Below are 21,380 nucleotides of genomic sequence, written 5' to 3'. Positions count from 1 at the left end.
TCCCCAGAAATCACCTGTGTGAAAGCTTAACAGCATCTCCATAGGCTCCATGATCTGCAGAAAGGAGTCCAGCCTTCCTTCATAGCACAGGTATCCCTACGTACACATATATGGATTTTGCATTATTCTTCCCTGTCTCTCTGTTTTGGCCTCAGAGTTCGCTCTGGGTTATACCATCAAATGGCATTCAGCAGAAAATTTGTAATTTAAGACAAGTCTATCTTGTACTTTTATTAAAATTGGTATTAACAACAGCTTTACTGCTGGCTGCTCTCTTTTGGTCTGAGCAAGCCATGTATGTTGTTGTTATTTTCAAGAGAGTAAAAACTGCTCCTTTTTGTCAAGGATGAAAAAGAGTCATTTGTGGAAGTGGACTAATCCACTAAATGAATTTTCAGATCATTTCAACACAATTGTCTGCTTTGCATCTGTACAACCAACAGTTTCCTGAAATGAGTTAACACCTTCAGAGCAAGGTGATGAAATTACAGGAGCACTCACCTCTCAACTAACATAACTGTCTTATAATTTACCATTACAAAAGTCTGATAATTCTCCTTCTAATTGCAAAAAAAAAACCCCAAAAAATCAAAAAAAACCCCCAAAAAAACCCCAAAAAAACCCAACAAAAAAACCACTTTGAAAAAAATATTTTAAAAAAACAAATATTACAAGAACTTGTGTATCCTGCTTTTGAAGTAAAGACCGTAAAAGCTGAAACAAGTCTGAGCAAGAATGTTTGAAGAATTCAGTATTGCAATCTAAAGGACAACTTCTTGTTTTCATGCTAAATTGGTTCCCATATATCTGTGTATATAGCACTTTTAGTACTTTGTCCCTCCAGCTGTCAGGAAGTATTTTAATAGGATAGATTTAATCAATTTTAATTTCCTTTAAGTATAACAACAAATTATATTCTAAAGGGCAGAACTTATTTTAATTGCTATTTTTTCTATATTTTAATAATTTTCACTACTGAGTACACTTAAAAAATAAAACAACGAATATATCAGATGGCCATTACTTGTCCTTGAGGGTTCTTTACCTTCTTATTTTCCACAGTCATTATTCTACATAAAATTGACAGGATAATATTCAAATAAATAAATCTCCTGCAACAGTAATTTCTGATCAAAGGTCACTGGCTCTTTAAAGTCTTTTAGGCTCTTTGCCAACAGATGCCAATCAGTAAAACAACCACTAACTGCTCCCCAGGAAAAATAGGGACTGTGGAAGAAAAGAGTCATCCTAAGCAGCTGCTAAAACTCAATGACCGAACTATGTAAGAATATCTATTACTGTCCTTTTGGCTTCAGATTTTGTTTTTTCACCTTTCCTATCATTAGTCATTTCTTAATATATATTGCACACTCTAAAGCATTGACCCTTTGCCAAAACACAGACAGTCTTTTCACATACTGTGGTATCATTCACAACCTGCCAGGACTCTGAAAACTATCAGGATAGATCCTAGAAACGACAAAAGGTCATATAACTATTTCTAAAATGCCAGCCATCCTGTTCATAAATGCTCACAGGACAAGTAACAGTTACTGCTTTCATAGTGTCTCCAAAATAAGTAATGTGTCACAAAGGATTTATGCTTGAGATGCAATCATTCCTTACTGCCCAAATCCTCCAGTAGAACACAATTCTATTTCTTTCTTTCTTTACAGTATAGCTTCCCTGCCACCCCTTGGTACACAATCCTCATATCTGCTGTTCATCTGACGTATTGAATAGCATCCTTAGCTTATAAAAGCAGAGTAGAGACCATTGGAGCCAAACCATCCCCATGAGCAAGCACAGGTAACTAGCAAAACTTGGTGCTCCTTCCAGCAACATTATTATTATTCAGCACTCTTCAAATGAAAATTGTACATTGAAAATTACTTCACAGTAATGCAACACATAAAATACTCTGTAGCTAAATAAATATGCAGTATTGTAAAAGATTATTCTTTTTTAAAAATCTAATGCTTCCAATATAGTGTTGGCATAAACAAGCAAACAGAAAAAAACCGAAACCCCAGGTTCAAAACCATATTCTAAAGGAAAGTTCTAACTTCCTGAATATGCAGAAATTTACTAAATAAGTTGATTCATCACTCTACTTTCTTCCAGTACCCCTTGATTCACAAACAGCAAGTCATGCTTTCCACCTAACAAGAATCAAATGAAGGTTTACCTTCATAAACTGAGAAAGAAGTTGAGGATCATACCAAAATTGGTGTAAATGGCTTCGTCAGAATTGCTGCAGGATAGGGATATGCATACTTTTGATGTTTAAATAAGGTACTAAAGTACATTAATTGCTCTTCTGACATCCTGGTGCCACGTAGTAATAGCAAGATATTAAAAATTTTCTGTGGATTATATTAATGACAGAAGGCCTCACAATTCTCCCCAATAGACAGCAGAAGTTCAGGGCAAAGACTGCAAGTGTTGAGGAAGGAGGCAGAGCATTTACACAGTCCTTGTGATCGCTAGATCATCCTGGCCTCCCTCGCAGCAGGCATAAGAAATTCATCTCAGCTGACCCCATGACTGTATTGCTTTAGAAGGTTTTCTATCATTAAAAGGAATGTGCAAGTACGAAAGCAAGAAACCCCCTCCTCCACTGACATACAGCTATATCTTGCAGAGTTATTAGAAAAAATCCAAGGAAGTGGATACACTCAATTAATCCTTCAACTATGAAGAGGAAGTTAAAACATTAAAAATTAAACAGTGATTTCTACTACACATTTAAATGGTGAAGAATAACCATCTTTAGATTTAAAAAAATAAAAAAAAACAAAAAAACAGGTGCAAAAAGAAAACTAAAACATCTTTTATACTTAGGAAAAAAAACCTGAAGAATATTAGTGTTAATAAAATCAATATGGAATGAATTAATAGATCACAATATAAGAAAGTTGCCTGAGAATGAAACAAGGATTTCTGTTTATCTCTATTGTGTTTTTAACTGTAAAGATTCAGCCTCATTGTTTTGTCTCTTCTCCCTCAAAAAGAAAAATATTTCACAGTTTTCCCCATTCAGCCCCACAGCTATAACCATAAATTATATTGCATATTTATGTGCCAATTCAAAATGAGTGTTTTGAAACAATCCTCATAAGAAGCAAGATTCACTTCTTAATCAGGTCATGATGCAAAAATAATTCCGTTCCCCTGTGTAATAAGAAAGGTACACATATATTTGCTTAGGACTGATATTCTCCATACTTTTTCTTCCTGTTACCACACAGAGAGATAAAAAAAAGTTTTCACAGTAATAACAGTAGTCTTGATTGTTCCAGTTTAAAAAGCCACTGCTCTCGGAAGTTAATCTTGTACATCAAATAGACATAGATTCTAAATATTATTTCAGGTTCTGCACAACCACAACAGCCACAGGTCTCATCAATTAATAATGGGAAACTAACATTCTGTAACAGAGTGAAAACAACAGCTAGGAGCCATTAATATCAATTGACACAAACTCCAATGGTTTACAAGAAGCATACCCTTAATTGCTGTAATTGCTTTCCTCCAAGCTCACAGTACCTGGAGTATGGTATAGGTGAGTGTTCTGCTTATAAACGGTATAAGAAAAAAGAACAACAGGTATATTAATTTAATTTTGAATCTTCTTATTACTATTCAGTGCATACTAGATCTAATATGACATCCATCATCTAATTACCTTTTGACAAGAAGCCAAAAGGAAAATACTTAGGCAACCAAAACACAGTCAGAATTAAAACCAGAATTAAATTACTGAAAGGGAGATACTAAGAAGAATAGGACTATTTACGTACACAATCTAAACAATTAGGACACCAAATCTCACATGGAGGTATTATAAAAAGTAAATTAAAAATACAAATACTCAAATACTGGGTACCAAATCTCTGCTAAGCCTCAGAACTTAATTATGTACAATTTCTCACAGTGTTTTTGCCATGTAAACTGAAATATATATGTACATACATACATATATATATATATATATATATATATATGTTCTATAAAATAGTGAAAATTCAATTATTAAGTACAGATGAGTAAACTTAATTCAAAAAATCTTCCTAGATGTAAAGTATTCTCATACTGTCTTGACTTATTTATATTCCTTTTTTATTTTTAACTACATTGTTGAGTTCTCATTATGACTTTCCTCATGAAGTGTAAAATCTTGGCTTTGTTGATATTAAGGCCAGTATTGCACAGGTATGTTCCTTTTCCAGTTAAAAAGTCAAATAAAAACAACAACTTTCTTTTTATTCAGAGATATTATTTTATACATCTGTCATTATTATCTTAAATATACTTATTATTTCATGAGCAATAAATCCTAAAAAATCATGGATGGTCATAATTCAGAAAATTATAATCTTATAGTTTTTAAAGAGTAACTACTTGAGATTTTATTATGTATTTCCAGTCTGTTCCTCAGAGTTCCGCTACTTCTAAAAAAAAAAAAAAAAACTTGAATAATTTTGCCTCATTAAAATTAATATTTTCCTTGTAAAAAAATAAAATAATATTCAGAAATAGCATCTCAGTGTCAAAGTCTTTACTGCCTTGTTTTTATAATATTGGTCTTTCATCCAAGTACAACAAGAACCACCCATACCTAGTAACGATAGCTTAGGAAAAAAATACTAGACATTAAAAAGAGAAATCATCTGCTTCATACCAAAATACATATCTAGGCTTCAATCTCATCATAATGATGTGAAGGATCCCAAAAACCCATCATTTTTCTTACAGTTAAGTCATTCCATTGCAGAATAAATTTAATCTAGAAAAGAAATTTTCTATTCACAACAGCAGAACTGAACACAGAATATTAATTAACTCATAATGCAAAATAGTCCGTAGAAAAGCAGAAAACTACAGGCAGTATTAGCAACTCTCACCTCTTAGATACAAAGCAGCCAGATTGCTAGTAGGCAATCTGAGCATGAAAAAAGCGAATACAATAATACTGCCTGAATATACTGATCAGCTCATAATTGTTTTATGTACTGTAATCTCTTTCAGATTTTTTTCCATATTTTGCCTTTTACCACATTTGTGGGTTTGGTTTTGGGTTTTTTGTTGTTCTTGTTTGTTTGTTTGTTTGTTTGTTTGTTTGTTTGTTTGTTTTTTAATAAAAAATGCCAAATCTTTCTTTCTATTGTCTATTCAGCATCCTTGGAAAAAACCACCAGATGGCAATGCAGTGTTCAAGTATTTCATTTAACATATATATTATAGGGAAAAAAGGTCTATATGCATCAGCATGAGGCTCTCGTTCCTATCCTGTTTCCTCTTTGATGAATATTAAATAATTCATAAGCCAAAACTCTGTTCAGCACAAGTAAGTGATCAAATACCATTCAAACCTGCAAAGAAGAGACTTTTAGAAATCTAGGTTTCTATGAGTGTAAAACCACATGACAAAAAAATAAAAAATAAAAAAATAAAAAAAAATCAATTCAGTTCAAACAATGAAACTGGATAATTTCAGGAAAAATCACTGAAAGGAAAACACTTAGAAATGCATTACCATAAAGTTCTCAAAATACTGTCAAGGACTGAACTGCACAAAAAGTAAACCTACACACTTTTTAGGCACATCACAAATTTACATGTAGTTTGGTTTTATGCTAAGAAACAGGCATTATTTTCTACATTTTTGAAGTTTCATTCAATTCCCGCAAAACTGTGTGCTGAATGAATCAAAATATGTATGCTTTAAGCATTTATTCTTCTTTTGCATCAAGCAGATCACTGTGATCAGACAGGATCAGAAGGATCAGAAGGAAGATGCTTTAAGATATTCAAAGGTGCTGAGAAGTAGTGGAAGAGCCAGCTTCCCATTTAGCAAATCTTATCTCAGATCTATTATTTGACAAAAGAAAGTTCCTCTTTGCAATTACTGCTGCAGGCTCTGAAGCCTCTATGTTCAGGGAGACTTCACTGAATGCCTGAAATTCTCAATTCATAAACATGATGTCCACTGTGAAGTCCATGGTTGGAACAGGGAAGCTTACAGCAAAGAATCCCTTATTGCTTGAGATGGCATTACAACCTGTAGGTGTTGCATGGTGAACTCTAATTGACAAGAAAAGGTGTGCTTATAAGTGTTTAGCATACATGAATTAGGAAAAAGTTTCTTGCATTATCTGTATTTAGTAATGGAATTTTTGCTGCAACTGCTCACCCATCCATCCTCATGTAACAAGCACAGTCATCACATGCTCTCAATGCAAAACAAATCCAACACATATTACAGCGTAACTTGAAACTGTGTAGAACTTATTTAAAGTATTAACTAGGGAAAAGTATCTTCTGTCAGACAGAGACAATCATACAAGATAAAGTGTTAAATAGGAAAGCTGAAAAGCTGTGAGCAAACTGATTTAAAGTATGTTTTCTGGCGAATGTAATAAATATTTGATTAACACTATTCCCTTTATTCCCTGTATTGTTATATTTATTTGATTCATGCCAGTGGTATGAAGATTCCCAGTCCACCTTTAAGTAACTTAAGTACTTTGTACAAGGACTGCTCTCATGATCAGACAACTTATCCAATGCAGCACAGCCTAAGATTTCTGAAAAGTTTTATTAACCTTCCTTTCAAACAAAAACCATGAATGCTATATTGATTCTAATTGTTTTCACATATAGCTAATTAGTTGATATAGCTTCAGTCCTGAAAGCCAATAGATGGTCAGAACTGCTATGGATTTCAGAAAATAACTTTCTGAATGTCGACTTTCATGTTCTTGAAAAATCAGAGAAGTCGTTGGAAATGTATTTCTACCAGATTGAAAAAACTTATTCTGCTATTAATTACTATCCTTTCAGCAGAACTGATAAATAAACATAGAAAAGAGGTTAAGTACTCTGACAGTATTTTCAAGGACAGATCCCTTTTCAATATGGAATACTGAATATATAAAATAGACATTAAATATACATAATCATACATATTTAATATAATTAATAATACATGTGAAAGCATATAAATTGAATAAATAAATAAAGAAAGAACACAAGATCTGTGCTTTTAGGTTTGGTTGTCAGAAACAAGCTAAACAAAAGTGAATTAGAAGGAATAAATCCCAATTAAAACAAATATTTAGCACATTAATGAAATTTTCTTTATTACATTCCTGTAATTTGTAACAGAGAAGGAAGTAAATAAAAGTATTGTATCTCAAAAAAGGTGGATACTGCAATTCCATATTTATAACTGTTATACTGTAACTAAGTTTAAAAAAAAAAAAACCTTCTTTTTTTTCTTCGCTTTCATGTTGACATTTCAAGGACAAAATGCATTCACAAGTGGAACTGACTGAAGAGATTTAAACCATGCTCTCACCACACTCTGACTCTGGCTAACATGTTCACGTAAAACTTAAGTTCTACTCTCTAAGTTGATTTTTTTTTTCCTACTTCCAATTATGAGTTGCACTAATATTAGGAAACTATCTATATTTTCACAGTACATGTAAGTCAACCTTATTTTGTTAAAACTTCTGTTAAATAAGGTTTTCTTTGCAGAAACACTGCAGTAGTGCGAAAATAGCCCACCTGAGCACCCAAGGGAGGTTAAAAAACTAAACCAAGCCAAACCGAATCCAACCAAACAACAAAAAAAGCAAACCAAGAACCATCACACACTGCTACATTCCACCTAGCACCAAGGAACTTCTTCAAATCTAAAATCACAAAGCAACACGGCCAAACCATTACTGAGATTTCAGTAAACTGGAGATGTTTTCCTTTGCACACACAGCATGACAAACTGCCCCCTTGGTGATGCATCTAATTGAAGCTTTACACAGGAGAAGCAAGCAAAAACATCAAAACTCCAACAGTAAGGTATGATCCAAAGGTTTCCATTACAGTTTTTCCTTTTTATTACAGAATCAGCTTGAGAACAAATTCTATATATCTTGAAAAGTTTTGTATGTTGCTTTCTTTTGCTGGACAGCAATTATATTACTTTTCCAAACATAAATTAAATTGTATATTTAGCATTTTTTTCCTTGCATTGGTTAATCAGATGAAGAGGATACAGGCAAAAAATTATGAAATGCAATGCAAAGACAACCCAAGTTATCAATGTAACTTTCAAGTAAAAGGTGATAGCTGGACTTTTTTTTTAGTTACTTAAAAATAGATGTCTTTGTAAAATTTACCTCAAGATGATCAATAATGTTTTTACTAAATTTGGATTAAGCGGCCTTGACTTATGGCTTAAAAGTATTAAATCTTAATCAAACAGGACAATCTTAGCCAGGCACATTCAAAGGATATCTACATCATATGTCTAGGCTACAGCATTTTATAAACACGTCGACCTTTCACCAAATCCTTTGCTCTGCACATAGTCTGTGTGTTTAAATTTTCTTGAGTTTAAATAACCCCATATAAACTTTAATCTCAAGTTTTCATTAAGGAATACCTTACTTTGTAGTGGTGCTCTCTGTTTGCCTTCCCTACATCAACATTTCCAGCCACTAAAATATTGGAGACATAATCTGTTTCACCCTGTTGTTACAAATATGATCCATTGAAAATGCAAGGTATAATTTAAGATGTTGCCAAAAGTGTACAAAGAGCCGTGTTCTCCCCAAGCACCAGTTTGCAACTACTACCAACTGAAAGACAAAAATAAATCAGAGACAGACTTCTGTAACAGCACAACAAAAGCTACCTAAAACACTCCAATGCCGAAAGGAAACTTACAACGAACAACAAACCTAATAATTCAATCAACATGGGATTAAGACTTTCATTAATCCACCAACATGGAATTAAGGCTTTCATTAAGGATTTAGTTTTCTTTAGTGCAATATAGCAAGATAGCTTGCAGAAGTAGAATCCTATTTTTTCTTTATCCAGTGAAAAGCCAAAGAGAGTAAAATTAGAATTTCAGGGTGACGGAGAAAAAATGAATCCAAAACCACCCAGCTGTCTGAATACTGACTATTTTTGTTTGCTGAATTAAACTCCTCAACCACGTATTGGTATCCCTTTCAAAAACACATTTTGCAATTCACTTTTCATGGTTATTAAATTTAATGTGTTTGATCTATTTGTTGTTGCTTAAACCCAAACTCTCTGATCTTAATTTCCCAAAGTATATAGTAAAACAGATAAATCCGGTAACCCAAAAACACTGACATAGTCTGCAATACTGCAGACAATACAATACAATACAATGCAATACAATACTGCAACATAGTCTTTTAAGTAAGTTAAAAAGTTCTGGGAATAACTTTCCCTCAGCAGGTGAAAAGTTATATTCATTTCACATTACATACCAGATTTTTTTTCATCAAGTCCACACAAAACCATAGTCTAAAAATATATAGAAGTTGACAACAGTTCTTGCTGCAGAATTTGAAATCCTCTTAACTGTATTTCAAACCACCATAACAACATCCTGGTATACACTTGCAAACACTAAGCACTTCTTTCCAAGCCACACTGTAACCACAGAGATAAAGATTTACTTACCTGATCCCCTTTTGGTTACAACCTTCAAGCTGTGAGTCAGAGTAGCATACAAGAGAATCAAGTTGGGAATAGGAGCTTTCATCTTCTGTCTTTCCGTGGCTGCTTCCTGGAGTACCAAAAAATAGAAAGAAACGCTGGTTGTACACTAGTGCTGAAACAACCCTGATGTAAATATTCATAATACTGACATTGTGGAAAAACTAAATACACTTTTTTTGTGAGAAATTTAAAGCACTAAAAATGTTCTATTCTTTATTTTTTAAAAAATATGCAAACTAAAACCACCATAAAACAAACACATGCACATACTACATTTAACCCTGGAGCTTAAGTCACAACTTTGTATACTCATTGAAAATGCATTGGGTGCCTGCTAAAACTTTATAACAGATCTCCTGAAGCATCTATTTATTTCTTTTTATCATACAACCTTTCCCCCCCACCAACACAAAAAAGAAAATAATGCCCTTCTTCATTAGTTTTGCTTTCATTTATTAATACCATAAGTTGAGCAGAAGATTCACAGTAAAATGAACATTTCATTGAAAAAAAAAAAAAAATCTGATCATCTTCTTAGGAACAGAGAAAGGGGGAAAATAAGAGCACATCAAAGTAACCAGCAGAGACACTTGTAACTTCCTTTTAGGTGAGCAAGTTCCCATGCAAGTTCAAACTAACATATTAACTGCACTAAATCAGAAGTGAATGTTAATTAGAATGGAGATGAACAGAGCACAGTTTGTGTTTTAGTCTTCACCTCCAACATGCGAATAAAAGATTTGCATTTTTATTTACTCTGGGTATTAAGTGGTATGAGCTGCTGGTGAAAGCAGGGACTAAACATTTTGTTAATTCCTCATATATGTAAGAGGGTGTCATCTACTCATGGTGATTATCAACTTTCTTAAGGATAGGTTGATAGGGCTTGTATCTCACATTTCAGTGTGTTGAATGAGGAAAGGAGGAGAAATCTGCCTATTCAAGCTAGACAGCAGCCTATCTATGCTATCTATATTCATTAGAGTGTCTTACACAAAAAAATATTCTTGTCTAATGGGGACGAGAAAAGGGCTAGGATCGACGGTTCTTCAATACTACAACTATGACCCAGGCTAAACCAATGCGGTTTTGATATTCACCTCTTTTAATCACCACACTGGACAGCAACTGAAAAAATTCTCTGAAGGTACCACATAGTACAAGTTTTGATTTCAAAAGAGATTGTGAATCTTTTGCACTTTCATTGATAATCATGTTACTGAGTACCCAAGACATTTTTTGAAAGCAGTATCTAGGGATATCTTCATTTTAGAAGAGAGCAGGTTAGAAATAAGAAAGAGCAGGAGTACAGAAAAGGACATTATGGGAAGAATTGCTTGAAAAATTATGACTTCATATATAATCCATATTAAAGCTTTACATTTCATTACATTTCAGAACTAAGCACAAATCTACTACATTCATTACTATGTATTTAATAAAGATGAGGAAGTGAGATAATATATTTTGAAAACATATTTTTGACAATGTATTTTGATATCTGTGATATCTTATTTTTTAAAACAATATTTGCACTCAGAGAAATACACAAGTGTTTGTTCATTCATGGTCTTTAACAAGCTTCAGCATGCTAATATCACAGTGAAAAACTGTCACTTGCCTACATTCACGTGCTACTTTAGGGAATCCAGGCAACTTAGGAATTAAATATGAAATGTGGGATTGCTAGGAGGTAAATTAAGTGTAATGCTAACATTTTTAGTTAGGTTTAAAATTTAACAACATAGCATGACCACTGGCAGTTATAAATAATACAGATTTTTAGAAATTTAGAAGCAAGCAATAAAGGTTAATTTTCCAGGAGCACAGTGAGTAGATACCACAATGTGTTACACCACATTTTACTGCAGACTTTAGTCAAGCTTTCAAAAATCAAAATCAAAATCTCATTTCTCAGTCACTGCACTAACTGATGCCGCAGGAAATCCTGAAGCTGATATCTTCAGCCTCCAGGGAGCTAGCAAGAGTCAGCTCCTTGCTCTGTGTGAGCCTAATAAATATTGCCCAAAGAACCACGGGATCTTACTATGCAATTACAAATCCAGTAAATAGGTTCTGACTGTGAAAGCATATCCAAAAACATCCTTTTTGACCACACATCCAAAGATAATACCGCTGATCACTGTGAATAAGTGCAAATATATACATATATTTGCATATCTATGTGTATGCATGTATTTATTTCTATTTATAGATATTTGTGTAGGGAAACAGTAGTTTCCTGTGGAGCAGCTACAAAGATTGATTCTATCAAAGCAAGCCTCAGTAAATACAATGATATCAATAAAAAAAAGTTCAGTAAATTAAAACCTTATTTTGGTCCATGCATATATCACTAATTTAAGCTGTCAAGTCAACAAGGGAACCATTACTACAACACTATAGCAGGAATTGCATTTTAAACATATCATGGTGGAAGACATTCTCATGTGCATTTTTTCTCAGAGATTCATGTCTAGCTTAAAGCACAAGCTAAACTGGTTGCTGCCTACCTGACTTGTCATAAATCCCTAGAAAGTAAAGTCTGCTACTGTCTTTGGAAATACCAGAAAGAACTTACTGCTAAAGGAAAAAAAGAAGGGAGGGATCACTCCCAACAGCAGCCGCTGCCTCCTTACAGCAATATAAGCAACAAATCAGATCTTACATAGGCTCTCCCCAGAGTCTTCCAACCCTTCTCTGCTGTTTACACTCCCTTTTGTGAGAAGTATTTCTGGTCTTCTCTACACTTTAAAAATCAAGCACTCAACCAGAGAAAATGCAAAGAAGTAAAGATCAGTTTATTGGAGCTGGTGCCTCATGGCTCCGGAAGTTTTCTGGGCATTGGAAAATCGGCCTCTGGTTATTCATGTGAGTGATTCAAAACAGATACTTAACATCTCTTGTCCCTTGTTCCGGGTGAATGCCTCGGAAATTGACTATTCTAGAAAATGTCACCCTTGTGAAATTGGTTGTGAAAACAAAATAAGCAAGTCAGAAGAAAATATAAAAGGAATATCCCAAGGGGAATCTCACAACAAGTCAACAAAGTCAACAGAAAATGCCTTCACTGCTGCAATGAGTATGCCTGAGGCCTAGACACTGTAACACATTCAGGTAGCTTTTAAACGAGAAAACAAAATAAAAGGCATAAGTCTGAGAAGGCAAATTCTTAACACTAAGTCGAGTGTGATATCTCATGAATTGGAAATAGCCTTCTTTCAGCAACGAATTTTTTTAAGGAAGAGACTATTTTACTAGTCGCTTAGCTGTAATCTATTTCTTTTTTTTAACTAACATTAAGAAATTCTGATTTTAACAAGCAGAACAAGTCTGCTGTTTCAGCAAGCAATAGGTAAAAAGACAGCTCACATATACATCTATAGAAGTCATTTTCCTTTTTTTTTTTTTTTTTTTCTGATTTTCAGTTACTTCCACTAAAAAGCCAAGGCAATGTATGGTAGTTATAAACTTAATTTCTGGTTTTTAATCTGAATCTATTTTAACACTTTTTACATGTCCTTTGGGTTTAAGACTCCTATAGTCCAAGGGTGAATAGTAGACTAAGAAAGTTTTCAGAGTCAGGGTTTTTTGGCTGCTTTTTCTTCATACAATACCAAAGATGAAATATTCTTTCATCTTTAAACAGTATTCACAACTTCAATTTTGAAGCAGTGGGTTGTTTGTTTCCACAAACCAAAGCACTGAAAAAATGTTAAATATTTCTGCATAAATATATTGCACACAAATTTTAACTGGGCATATTAATAACTTTTAAAAAATTCTTTTCTGTAGAAGGTGTCACTGCTTGACACAAAAATGCCATAGCATAGCATCTGCATCAGAAAGTATCTAATTCTGAGACAGAAATAGAAATACAGCTGTATATCAAGACTAACATTCTTCGGGGAAATGCCAAGAATGCTTTTTCTCTTCAATTGTCATAAATACTCACTGTGAGGAAAATGCACACATATAGACACATGCTTCCCAAAACAGCTCAGCAGACATTAAATTAACTATCATGAGGCAGTTCCACATAAGGCAGGAAAACAGAAAAGTTTGATTTCCTTATTGTACTTATATTTACTATCGGGCCTTTCCCAATACTTGAATCAAACTTAACTGAAGTAAGAAATTTTCCATGGGCTCAATCCCTTAAAATTTAAGGAGTTGATTGTCACTTAATCTATAAATGCTAGCTGATGTGTGTTGACTAATTATTTGAAAATCATTTTTCTTCCTTTACTGCTGTTCCAACTTTGAAGATTGGTTTTTTTTTTAATACATGTTAAAAACTGCTACATTATCTTTCTCCATCATATGCCCTTCAAAGGAAAAGAAAAAAGGAAAAGAATATTGCAATATCCTCTGAAATCTGCAGGATATTTCACGATTGTTCTGCAGTAATGACATGAAAGTGATAGTAAATTATGAATGAGTAACAAAATTACAAAGAACAACTACCTGAGAACATAAGAAAAAACAAAACAAAACAAAAATGCCTGTTTGGTTCAGTTATTGTATCTTTTTATGTGGAAGTTCTTTAGAAATCCCTGAATAGAATGACATTAGGTCTCACAAGGTGTAAAGGACACTTCGGTATGTCCAGAACACAATTCAAACATCTTGGAGAGAAAAAAAAAAAGCTTTAAATTCCTAAAATGCAAGGAAAAACTAAAATTAGAATCAATGTGATTTCATAAATGTGTCAATTCATTGTCATGAGCTGACCTAGAACAGTAAGACAACCTTAGGAATTCTTAAAATGGTAGCTAAAAGAAAATATACCTGTTTCAAATACAAAAATATATAAAATTAGACCTTTCCAGAGTCCCTGTAAACAAAAAAAATCAGCAATCAAATTATAAAGAATTCCTGAGAATCCAGTCAAAAGCAACAGGAAGCAATAAGCTTCTTCATTTGCTTTCCAGTTCATCCCTCTTCCTTCATGCTAAGCAGCATTCCTAAGTTCATGCACATTGTGGATCATGACAACAAAACAAAACAAAACAAAACAAAACAAAAACAAACAAACAAAAACAAAAAGGAAAGAAGATTATCAAACAAGCACTAAGGGTTAAAGGAATGGTGACAGTGTTTTAAACTGAGATAACCAAATACCAGTATGCCACCTGTCTTGCAGGGCACATTGTGAACAGGAATTCCATGGAGCCTTTGGAGAGGTTTCCAACCAACTGCACTATGACTCTTCCTATGAAACCTGGTACTCATTATTGCCTCTAAAATATACTTTTTTATTGACTCCATCCATCATACAAGGTCTAGTAAACATGGCAATCTATGTGGAGAAACTTAATATTATTATTCCATGTATCTCTGTATATGAAAATAAAATCTACTTTTCCCAAATGTTTCCATTAAGAGACATACATCACATAAACATATAAAAGAATTTAAAATTATTCTACAATGAAAAAGAATCCTGATATGGGATGAATATTTATTTTCTTAGTCTTATGTGAAAAAGTAATGTCAACAACAGTATTTGAACGGAACACGGACTAGCAAACACTCATATTTTGCACCCTATTTAGATTGTTGAACGTGTTTCTAAATATTTTATTAAGTGACTTTTTTCTGTACTATGTAATGAAAAAGATTTCTGAATTGTGCTTTTTCTATTATGAGACAAATAAATTGTAGCAGATTGCAGATACCTGAAGTTTAACTTGTCATTTGCTTGAGGAACTTCTTTTGAAGAAACAGATAAACATCTTGTCCTTCTGAACCACAGACTGAAATAGTCACATAGCTGAAAACTATCTGTCACATAATTTGGAGAACTGCAGGGGCTAAGAAGAGGAAATACAGATTCAGCAAAGACGTACAAAAGGAAGATGATAGTCTCTTTCCAATGGTCTCATAGGACCTTGTGGGATCCAGGTTAGAAGGGTGTCCTTGACAGTCCCAGATAATTTACCAAGGTGGGTCAGTCTGTCAGAAGTGCTGATGCAAATGGAGCAGGGAAGAAAATCCTTGGATAGTGAGGCAGTGTGTTATTTACAGGGTAAGGGGACAAAGGATGGACAGAAGTCTCTGTTCATTTCTAGGAGCCTTTACTTGAGATAAAAAATAAAGTAACCTAAGTTTAAAATAATCTTATACTGTTATTAGAAGTAGATGCCTTCCTCTTAACAGTTCAGAATTCAAGATCATAAAGGAATCATAAGAATCTGAAACTAAAGAAAGGTTTTTTCAACAAAAAATGTAATCAATCTAGAGTAACATACTTGATATTTCCAACGTATCCAGTAGGATACATAAGAAATGTGTTCCCATAATGGGAATTAGGCAAATGGATTAATGAAAAATTTGAAACCATAATTTCTTTTTCTGCACAGCAAACAAAAAACATTATAGCAACTTGGCAGCAAACTTACAGGCAACAATCAAAAAGTTTAGCTCAACAGCAATGTTTAAACAAAGATAGCTGGAAGATGAATCTGTGTGACTTAAGTTCTAAAGGGAGTTGTAGAAGATAATAAATATAAGACCTCTTCCTTTTTATAGTCCTAAATATGTAAAGTCAGATAAAGAAGAAAAATTCAAAGAGTATCAGTGTAATTTTGAACTGGTGCACTTCCAAATAAAGAAAAAGGCCTTCCTTTCAAATCTGTGTGCATTGGTGACCATCACTCAACTTATGGCACAATTTTGGGATGCGAGATATCTACCACCACTTATGTGCTCTTGTGTTGGTTCCTTGACCACTCTGTATCTTTGCTTTTTGAGGGTTAGTATGCTTGTGCTTGTATCAAGAGGAAATTCCACCTCTGCCTAAACTAACAAGGTTTTAATACTGCAAGTGTGACTTTGTTGGATAATTATGTTTGTGGTTTTAGGCAACTAAATGAGCTCCTGAAATATTCACAATAGCAGTAGAATAACAGAAACATAAAAACAGAATGATTTGATTTGGAAGGGACCTTAAAGCTCCTGGACCTGTCCGTGTCACTGACAAAGATGTTAAACAATGCTGGTCCCAGTACCAGCCCCCCAGGGAATGCCACCCGTCACTGCTTTCCACTTGGACATTGAGCCATTGACTCTTGGAATTCTGGAAAGTTAGATTTTAAGATTTTAGTGTGTAGTTAGTCAGGTGAAGTAATATGGAGGATTTAAGGATCTGTCCAAGTCCTTCTTCTTCACCTTCCTCTTCCTTCTTCTTCATGGGTTTAGATGGTTTTCTGTAACTGGTTGGTAAAATCCACATTGTGGATTTCAAGTAGTTAGTTATTGGGTTTAAAGTAAAAATAATTTGGGTGGCATTTCATAATTGGACAGATTGTCCTTGAAAAGACCTTGTAGACATAGAGAGGTACTCCATTTTAACTTGTTTTTCTAACTTGCTAGTTAGAGCTCATGGCTAATGAGACTGTAGTATAGATAAGAATTAATAAACATCCAAGTCCAAACATGAAACTATGACTCCCATGTATTAATCCCAACCCTGGCAGAGAAAAAGAAGCCAGAACCATCACAATGGACCACAGCTCTTTCAGTGAGACCATGCAGATAATTCTTTATTCGCTGACTGGTCCACCCATCAAATTAATGTTTCTCCACTTTAGAGCCAAGGATGTCATGCAGGGCAGTGTCAAATGCTTTGCTCAGGTCCAGGTAGAGGACATCAAGTTCTTCTCCCCATCCACCACCATTGTAATCCTGACACAGAAGACCCTCAAATTTGTTAGGCATAATTTGCCCTTAGTGAAGCCATGTCGGCTGTTAGCCAACGCCTCCTCATTTTCCATGTGCATTAGCAAAAATTCCAGGTGGATCTGCTCCATAATCTTGCCAGGCACTAAGGTGAGACTGACCACCCTGTAGTTTCCCAGGTCTTCTCCAATTCCCTTTTTAAAAATTGAGGCTACATTATCCCTTTTTCCAATCTATGCTAAGTATTTTCACTATATGGGTTTGTGGAATTCAAGCTCCTTTTCTGCATATGGCAAGTTTTCAAAGGCTAACCATTTGCAGTAAAACCATGCCAGAACAACTGAATTCTCTAGTTTCCTGTATGAGTACTTTCCTTCCATTTTCTAGTTTATGAATAGTAACAGTTAAATAACAATGTAATATGTTTGAAAAATAAATTTGCAAAATGTAACTTAAAGGAAATCTAGTTTTGAGCTTATGTTAGGATAAAAGAATTTTTTAAAAAATTCAGTCTTCATAAAATTTTCTGAATAGTTATTTTTTAAAATAATTAAGTTATTTCTCAGACACTAACAGAAGTTTTTAAGTATTCTGACCATCAATAAACTTTACAAGAATGATTTATTTCCAAAAATTCCCTAAATAGTATCTTCCATCTGAGTCACTAATGATAAGATGTTTTCCCTCAAGATGAAGAAGGACAGAAGGATGTGGAGGATGAAGATCCACTGTGGATATTCTGACAGAATGTTTATACCCAAAATAATAACCCTCCCTTACCATCACATCAGTTTACATCACACCAACATGAATGGTTTTCCACAGCTGATACTTGAAACACAATTTTGCTAACACAAGGTAATCTTTACACACGACCTATTACACATTACTTGTTTCTAATTTAATGCTTGCCCTACCCTGCCATTTAAGATGTTAGGGAAGTTGTCTGTAATTTACATTACACTTCATACTATATGAGCTCCCTTTGCACTTTAGAGTAATGAAAAGGGATAAACAAGTGTTTCATTTATCCCCTCTCTCTCACAGACTAACTGACAAGCCCTTTACACTTGTTCAAACCAGATTTTGACAACCTGTTGTCAGATTCTGAGATCAGTACTGGGCCTGAGTGTCCCTGCCCAGCCTACCCTGAGACGTCCCCCACTGGGCCTGGGACCCCTTTCAACTCATCCTGGGGATGTCAGTCCCTGCCTTGGTGACACTGCAGGAGTTCTGGGCTCTAGCCCCACCGCTGGCCCTGACTGGATGCTGCCAACACTCCAGGCAACCGATCTCAGCATGGATTCCTCACACATGTGCCACCTCTAGCCTTCTCCTGTGACATCTTCTAGGCAGAGCCCCTGGCCATGGCTCACCACTGCCATGCCTGTTGACAGACCCCACAACAAACCCCATGTTCAAAGACTGTGGAACTGCACCCCTTGGGTGAGGGCACACTCAAGTGCCACTCTTGGGGTTGGACAGTCCACCTTCACCACACCCTGACACCTTGCTCCTCAAAGGAGTCTGAAATCCAGAACAACTACTCACCAATGTCTACCCCAAACCTGCTCATTCCCAGTGGGAGAAAAGTTTAATACTATAAATATCCTGAGAAGAATTGCTGCATCCCCTTGAAACTGACTGTAAACAGATTCGTGTTTTTAGAAAAAGCTTTAGAAGTTCACTCTCCTATCAATTATCTATGATATAATTCTTTTAAGATGTCACCAGACTATAAGCAAGATCCCATAAAAACATTTGAGCAGCACCAATTCAGTATCTGTATGACATTTCACAGGCAAGTTACTGCCTGACAAAGACAAGAGTCCATCTGATGAATTTGCCATTTGAATATGAACAAGGACCTGAAGAGAAATATCCATACAAAGGATAAGGCAGCTTTACCATTTTGATACATCACCCTGTGTACCATAATTTAAAGCTGAGCCATTTCTGCAAAGGTTATCATCATTTAATTGGTTTGTAAAGAATTCAAGCATTGATGATATGCAACTATACCAGTGGTGGGTATAGTAGAGCAGGTCTTTCTGCTCTGTTCTGCACCCCACCAATGTAAGTCAGCTCTCCTGCACCACTGACAATCACATCACAATCTCATAAGTCCTGATCTATTATTATAAAGAGGAGTAGAAGTGTAAAAGGAAGAAAGTATTGCAAATAGGACTAAAACTTCTCCCATTAAAATTGTAGAGCATTTAGTTGCACTGAACAAGATTACTTTGAAACTGCCCAGACCCATCACTCCATCAGGGATGGCATTTCTTAGTCCTGCTTCATTTTTAGTGTTGATCTTGTTGCTTTGTTTAGCTAGTTTTTGAAAAGCATATCTCAATGCCTTTAATTTCCAGCCAAACTCTGTTTGCTATTTCACTGCCCTAGCACCAACCAACTACCAACTAATCCCAGCACACTGCTTCAGTGGAAAGTAGCAGATCTATGATTATTGCTTACTTTAAGCTGTAATCTCAGCCTGTACTGAGATCCGAGGTCACAAAGCAGTGTGGCTGGCCTAAATAACTGCTGCATTTAACTTCCTTACAGTCATTTACAGTTTTAAGCTGCTGAATAGTACTGTTTATTAGTAGCTGCATTTTGTGATTTGACACTAAGAGCAAGGTGATGGTTTCAGAAGAGGCAGAGCTTCCAGTTTACCAATTATGTATTACTAATGAGAACTCATGAAATACGTAATATCTTAACTTAACACTGCAACATCCTGATAATTAACAATCGCTGTTCCAAAATTAAAATTTCAGACTATAACAGTGGAAAATATAAATCAAGTAAAGATTTACTTATATTCAGGTCACAAGCTAAGTATCACAAGTATCAGGTCACAAACTAAATTGCATTATATTCAGTACACTGCTAGCAATTTTCATAGCTGGGAGATATTATAATGACATTCCTCAAAATCTCGATTAGAGATTAATGATCAAAAGTAAAAAAAAATCCGAAAAATAACTTCTCTGGAAAACAGTAATATTTTCTTCCACCATAACAAGAATTTATGTAGACTTTCAAAACTGGAATTTCAAATACTCATGGACTGAGAATCACTCTGGTCTTGCCTGTGATAGGTGAGGCTTGGGATTCCAAGACACTTATTCAAAACCTTTAGTCTTAAAATGGATGAAAGGCACATCAGAAATAACAGGAGAAAATACTGTAATCCTGGGACTCTTTCTTTCCTATAGAAGTGTTAAAGCTATAAGGCCAGAACTTGTGTCCTTTTGCTTCTTTTTCCAGGACCCTGGATTTAGCATGCACAACTGCACAGCACCTTGTTTTCCCCAGAAATTATAGAGCTTGTTGTCATCAAAATAATTGGATGAGGCATTTGGGATATGTGGGTTCAACTCCTTCAAATCAAGAAGACTTACAAAATAATGCTTCATTTCCTGGGCCTGTGCTGTACTTCCATAACACATACACACATTGTATGCTTTCAAAGGAACAGTTTGTGATGAGCAAAACGTTAACTAGTAAAATAAATGCAGCAAATGTTTATGGGTAGCTCATTCAAAACTATTCAGTTAATTTCTGCCCTGTTGTACTGGGTAGAATGATTCCCATCATACTCTAAACATAAAAGTGGAGCATTACATAAAATTTTATCAGCTCCTATTGTGAAGGCCCCCAGGAAGCTTTAAAAGCTCACTAGAAATGCATCTGGTTTCTGCAAAATTCAAAACTTAGCATAGGTGTATTTGCCCATGAATCTCTGCTATTGACTGACTACGATTATGGCAATAAATCATAAATACAAAATCTATATTAGTCTAACACTTCTGAGGTTTTACTTCCTTGAGAAATGATGCCTAAAATAAAAGGTTTTTGGTAAATTCTAAAAATAAATGCAGTAACTTATATTATTTACACAGGATTTTGGATTCTAGGACATACTCCCCATATGCACATTGAGAAAGAACATGATCACTCCCTCTCCAAGAGCAGCCAGCCCAGCCTCTGTAAATGAACTGGGTACACAGTATTTTCTAGGTTACTTCTGACCCACAAGAAGTGACAGTCATCTGTTCCTGTCTCTCAGTTGCTCCAGGCTGCTGTGCTCACACATCGATTGAGGGATTAGAAGTGGATGCAGATGTAAGGTAAATTTATTT

General features: G+C 34.8%; 1 protein-coding gene across 1 annotated transcript in view; it reads right to left on the bottom strand.

Moving 5' to 3' along the window:
• The window catches only part of IL1RAPL1 (interleukin 1 receptor accessory protein like 1), a 678,979-nt gene that overhangs the window by 584,573 nt on the left and 73,026 nt on the right, over positions 1-21,380 (bottom strand). The window contains exon 2 of the mRNA XM_066176970.1: positions 9,511-9,616. Coding sequence (XP_066033067.1) covers positions 9,511-9,592 — 82 coding nt within the window. The 5' untranslated portion in view covers positions 9,593-9,616. The remainder of the gene's footprint in view (positions 1-9,510; positions 9,617-21,380) is intronic.

The sequence above is a fragment of the Chamaea fasciata genome, unplaced genomic scaffold (genome assembly GCF_029207755.1).
Source record: "Chamaea fasciata isolate MVZ Bird 193981 ecotype frontalis unplaced genomic scaffold, bChaFas1.0.hap1 SCAF_2, whole genome shotgun sequence".
Lineage (NCBI taxonomy): Eukaryota > Metazoa > Chordata > Aves > Passeriformes > Sylviidae > Chamaea > Chamaea fasciata.
The sequence above is the reverse complement of the archived record's forward strand: the minus strand, read 5'-3'. Positions and strand labels throughout refer to the sequence as shown.